This window comes from Pteropus alecto, unplaced genomic scaffold (genome assembly GCF_000325575.1).
Source record: "Pteropus alecto unplaced genomic scaffold, ASM32557v1 scaffold39, whole genome shotgun sequence".
Classification (NCBI taxonomy): domain Eukaryota; kingdom Metazoa; phylum Chordata; class Mammalia; order Chiroptera; family Pteropodidae; genus Pteropus; species Pteropus alecto.
The window spans coordinates 7,655,455-7,660,919 of NW_006443568.1; the positions used below are offsets into that span (position 1 = coordinate 7,655,455).

The 5,465-nt window shown below is 40.2% G+C and overlaps 1 protein-coding gene across 1 annotated transcript in view; it reads right to left on the reverse strand.

Moving 5' to 3' along the window:
- The window catches only part of YTHDF2 (YTH N6-methyladenosine RNA binding protein 2), a 26,564-nt gene that overhangs the window by 20,249 nt on the left and 850 nt on the right, over positions 1–5,465 (reverse strand). Inside the window, exons 2-4 of the mRNA XM_006924332.3 lie at positions 5,119–5,143; positions 4,471–4,550; positions 129–1,715 (exon numbers count right to left, since the gene is read on the reverse strand). Of these exons, the coding sequence (XP_006924394.1) occupies positions 129–1,715; positions 4,471–4,550; positions 5,119–5,143 (1,692 nt within the window). The remainder of the gene's footprint in view (positions 1–128; positions 1,716–4,470; positions 4,551–5,118; positions 5,144–5,465) is intronic.

Genomic DNA, 5,465 nt, shown 5'->3' on the forward strand with positions numbered 1-5,465 from the left:
AACACCAATTATACTTCCACATAAGGACTTGAACTGTTAAGTGATGCTTGTATTACTTAGACTTAGTAAGTTGAATACAATACCTCTCCTGTTCTCCCTACAAGTCTTAAGAATGGTAAGCTGGTTACCTTTTTAACACTTTCTTCTTCCTCTTGGCGTTTCTCATAGTGTGAGAAGTCATCAAAAATGGAAGTGGTGTGCTTGTAGCTGGCTATGATTTTCAACACTTGCTTAGCTTTTTCCAGAGGCACTTCCTGAGTGTCCCTGGAGTTGGTCACTGGTTTATTCTCGTTGTTCTCTAGGCGAATGTGTCGCAGCTGGCTATTGGGAACGTCCTTCACGAAAATCCACCTGACATCAAAACGACCCTTCCATTTGTCCTGGGACCACACACCTGCACATGTGTTGTAGTCCACAGCAGATTTCATTTCCGCAACGCCACAGAAGTGTCCACTGCCGTTGACACTGAAAAGTAAGTAAACGGGACCTTTCCCGTTCATGGAGCGATAAGCAGCATCCAGTCTCTTGTTACCATGCTCTGTGCTGCACCAGATATTATACTTAATAGAACGGTGAATATCGTCCTCAGAGTAGCTCTTAATGATGAAAACCCGGCCATGTTTCAGATTCCAGTCAAAATCCTTAGGGTTATAGTTATTAATGGACCGTAGCTTCTCCAACACTGGGTGAGGTTCTGAAGGAGTAGATCCAGATCCGGCCTGAGACTGTCCTACTCCATTACCATCCACCCCATTATGACCAAACCCACTGCCACGGTTCCGAGGTGCTACCCAACGGGTTGACTGAGCTGCCTGTTGCTGGACTGAGAGCTGGGCAGGCTGTGGTGGAGGTGGGGGCAATGGCTGTGTCTGCTGCCCTACTGATGCATGAGCCACTGGTGGGCTATTGTTAACCTGCTGACCTACAGGCTGGGGAGACCCCTGGGTTGGCTGCTGACCTATATTCTGAACCAAAGCCTGTGAGGGGGCTTTTGCCACAGGACCTTTGTTATCCCAAGTTCCAATATCCATGTTATGCTTTATTGGGGGTGGTGGAAGACTTGACCCTGCAATGCCATTCTTGGTCTTCAACTTAGGTTGCTGTTTTGCAGGCTTGCTAGCAATATCAGCCCATGACGCTGGTTTTGGAGGAGCAATGGTAGCTGGAGGCAAGCTATTAGAAGCCACGATGTTACTAGTAATGGACCCACTACCAACAGCAGAGCCTACAACTTTTGGAACATTGCTTGCAACTTCTGTGCTACCCAACTTCAGTGCTGCCATCCCTTGGTCTATAGTATTCATGCCAGGAGCTTTATTGAGGGTCTCACTGGCGAAAGCTGACTGTCCATCAATCATGGCTCCACCTAAGGAGCTAGGTGCATAAGCATAATTGCTACTATATCCAGAGCTCTGAGTAGACTGTCCCTGAGAACTGTTATTTCCCCAAGCTGAGAAATCAATCCCACTGGGAAAGAAATTAAAACCATGCTGACCAAGAAATGGAGTGCTACCAAGGGCTCCTGGTTGTCCAAACATTGCATCTGGTAGGAAGTGAGGCTCTCCGTTGCTCAGCTGTCCATAAGAAGTCAAATAGGGCATAGCTGTGTCACCCCCAGTAGACCAAGCGGCTTCACCCAAAGAATAGGAGAAGCCAATTGAGGGACTGTAGTAACTGGGTAAGTATGAATCTGACATGGCAGTATATGCATTATTCTGTGGAAGGAAAAAAAGGCAAATTAAAACTAAACACAAAAATAAAACAATCAGAATATTTCCTCCCCCAATTATTCAAATATGTCAACAATTCAAATATTTCAGCCATTACCTTAAAAAAAAATGACCATTTCAGATGTTCTCTTCCCATAAACCTGCTTCTATTTTTGCATTGTAAAATACTGTGGTTTAATAACTGAAATGTTTAAATATTTAAAATTAAATTTACATACAGGGAATATGGACCTTCACTGAAGCACTACAATTAAGAAAACGGAAAACCAAGCATCTCACCAACAGCTAGCTGTCTTGCTCTATAGAAGTGTTGAGATGATGCTTTTATTAAAACCAGTATCTCTGAAACTGAGTGGGAATTTTGGCAGAACAAAGAAGTATTCAAAAGAGTTTCCTATTAAAACCATACCAGAGTAGATAAAAAATTTTAAAAAAACTGAAAGTTTTAAGTTCTATCCCAAAAATCTGTGCAGCTATTCCTTAATATAAACCAAAAAGCAAGTTTCACTATGTCTACAGTGGTAGCCTCTTGGCAAACCATCTGGGAACATCAACAGATGTCACTATTTAATTATAACTTCGAAAGGAAATAAATGTACAGTAGCTTCCAGAAGATTTAAAACTAGAAAAATGTTGCTACCTGTTGTTTCTCCTATAAAATGGTTGTAAGCTGAAATACACATGCACATCTGTCTATTAAAAACAGGAGTATAATTCTAAAGATACCATATATTATAGTCCATTATCTTTAAATAGAGAATCATCCAAAATAACCAGAAATATAAACTTATATGCAAACTTATAGTCTTCACATTAGCAAATTACACTGCAAAGACTTCAATCATTCTTGATCTTACTTTAATTTGTGCTAAAAGTATTTTCACTTTTCTTTAATAAATCTTATAGCTCAGAACAATCCCTTAAGTGAGAAACTAGAGGTACATAAAATTGGTCTCTACAGATGTAGATACTGCTTAATTCAAAAGAGTACCCCTAACTTCAAAATAGCTCTTGTATATAATAATCTATTAACTAATCAAAATAGAGTTTTGTTTTGAGAAACTTGGATGACTGTGATGTTAGGCCTTAAGCTTGTATTACCGAAGCTGATAGTACTTCTCCTTAGCCACTAAAATACACCTCTTAAAGATTAAATGTTTCCACTAACGTGGTTCAATAAAATGGTGGTGCTTCTGCCAATTTTAATTTTCCTTAAAAAAAAAAAAAAAGCTCTTTTCATACATAGACTCCCTTAAAACTAAAGATATTTCCCAAACATGGTGTTAATATTTTAACAAATCCAAATCCATTATGTATAAGAAATTCAGTCTATAATCAAAGGATTAATAAGCCTGAAGGATTATTCCAACATAAGGCAATGAAAAATCGGTTAAAAAGAATTATTGACAGTACTACAAAGATTCTCAAACTCTCTATTCGACAAGATTTATATTTTCCCCAATATTTTTTAAATAGACATTTAAGATTTAGCTTACGTAAGAAAAAACAAATTCACTTAATATCACAGGTTATGCCATTATATAGCTGAATGCCTACACCTGAACTGGCAGGTTCCCACATGCCCCTGAGCTCAAAAATCTGAATTACACAATGTTTCACAAGAACTACCTAGAATTATATTTCCAAATGCTCCCACTCTCCCTGTTATAATGATTATGTAAGCAAACGACTTCAATAGCAGGAACCTATTAATAGGTTCATTCCTCTACTTCCTTCCCTACTTTTCCTGATTAACTGGTTGTCTACTGCAAAAACTTTTTTCCAATCAGTTGCTTAAGTGGTTTCTATACATTCGATGCAAAAAATTTTACATAAGGAATCTAAAAGTTTAATGTAAGAATTGGGTCCAAATATGGGCACATGCTAATATGTCAAGTTATTCTAGACTATCATACAGCATCTGTTCAGAATTCACAAGAAAGTTCCATAACCTTCTTTAAGGATATTTTGGATAAATTACTGGTAATTTTTCTTCTGGTTCATTAGTCTGAGGAGTTACATTTATTTGTTACAATTTCGTAACTATGTCTTTGATACTCAAGATACTTATACAAAAGAACTGCCAAATTAAAGACACTCTAAGTGCACAGGTCAGGTACCTGTATGCAACTAATATTCCCATTAGAAGACAGATTATATTGCAAAAACCTCAATTACTCTTGATCTTAGTTTGTGCTAAACAGTATTTCATCTTCCTTTTTAACTAGATTTTGTAAATCCTATAGCTAGCTTAAGTGAGACCCAGAGGTATATAAAGTTGGTCTCTACAGATGTACATACAGCTCAACTCGAAAGAAGAGTACCTAACTCCAAAATAGTTCTGCTAATATAAGAACCGCCTAACTAGTGGCCAGAGGAAAGGAAGAATACCCAGTTCTGTAGCACTGAATAAAGTTCAGGTCATTTTACATTAATTTTTCCCATCACAAATGAATCCAAATTTCAAAAAAATTTTACCCCCCGGTTTGGGGGGTAAAAATTCAGAATACTTAGAAGAATTAAACAGGTGTTACTGTTCATACACTTAAATATCATCAGGACTAATCTCATAGCACAGTGGGTTTGATGACGAGATGGAAATCTGCACAGTCTATAACATTTGTAACAACTTTTTATAACACACTGACTAGTATTAAGAAAGTTACCCGGTATTTATTGATAAGAGAAAAATTAATGGTATACACCCTTTGATCAGGCATGTAAATGGTTAACTACTCACGGGCCTTGCCTGTGGACTCAAGTAAGGTTCAAAATCATCATCGTTTAATCCATCCTTTTGATGTACAGATCCATTTTGTACTAAAGGGGAAAAATTCAAATTAGGAGCGTCTCGATGGTACAAACTCCCGCCTAAACTAATCAAATATATCCTAACGAGAGAAAAACATTACTAAATAGAGCAATTAAGTGTGAATTTCAGAAGGAAAAAGATGAGAGTGAATGCTGAGCAGTATTCGTCAGTGAAAATGTCTCCCTCCACCCAGAGAAGCTGATCTAAAAAGGTCATTTTACTGGCTCCTCTAGATTTCAATGCCCTCCCGCTTCCTCTCCCCCGTCACATGTGAGTACTTCCAGAGTGTGATCCATGAGGATGAAAAACAAAGGCCTTCTAAGACCTACAGGAAACTAAGGACCTGAGACATTTCAAAACTGAATCCACCCCCACCCTTAATGAATTACTCCTTGTTCGCTAAAAAGCTGTTCGCCAGCTGCAAACGCACATCGAAAGGGTCATATACTTAAGTATGAGGCACCTGCGAACTAAGCGGCTTCCGAAAGGTCCTCGCCCAGGGGCGCTTCCCGGAGACCCCGCCCCCGCTACTCCGCGTCCCCCTCCCGGCCAGGGCACCGGCGGAGCCGGGCTCACCTTTGTTTCCTTGACCTTTTGGTCTCTGAGGGCGAAGGAAACGTCGCCGAGCAGCAAGTTGTCCGAGGAAGAAATGGAAAAAGAAAGACAAATTAAAGCTGGGCCCAAGAAAGGAATAAAGGAGCTGGCCTGAGGGGACGCTTCAGGAATGGTGGTGAGGGGGAGGCTGAAAACGGAAGGCGGGGAAAAGAGCTAGGCCGGCGGGGCCCAGGAGAAAAGGCAGGGGACGCGCCAGAACCAACGCGAGGAGACCAGGAATTCAAGGAAAGGGAAGGAAACAAGTTAGAAAAATGAGGCCCGGTGAGGGAACGCGACGCAGCCACTGGGCGCCGAGGCCGGCGGAGAAG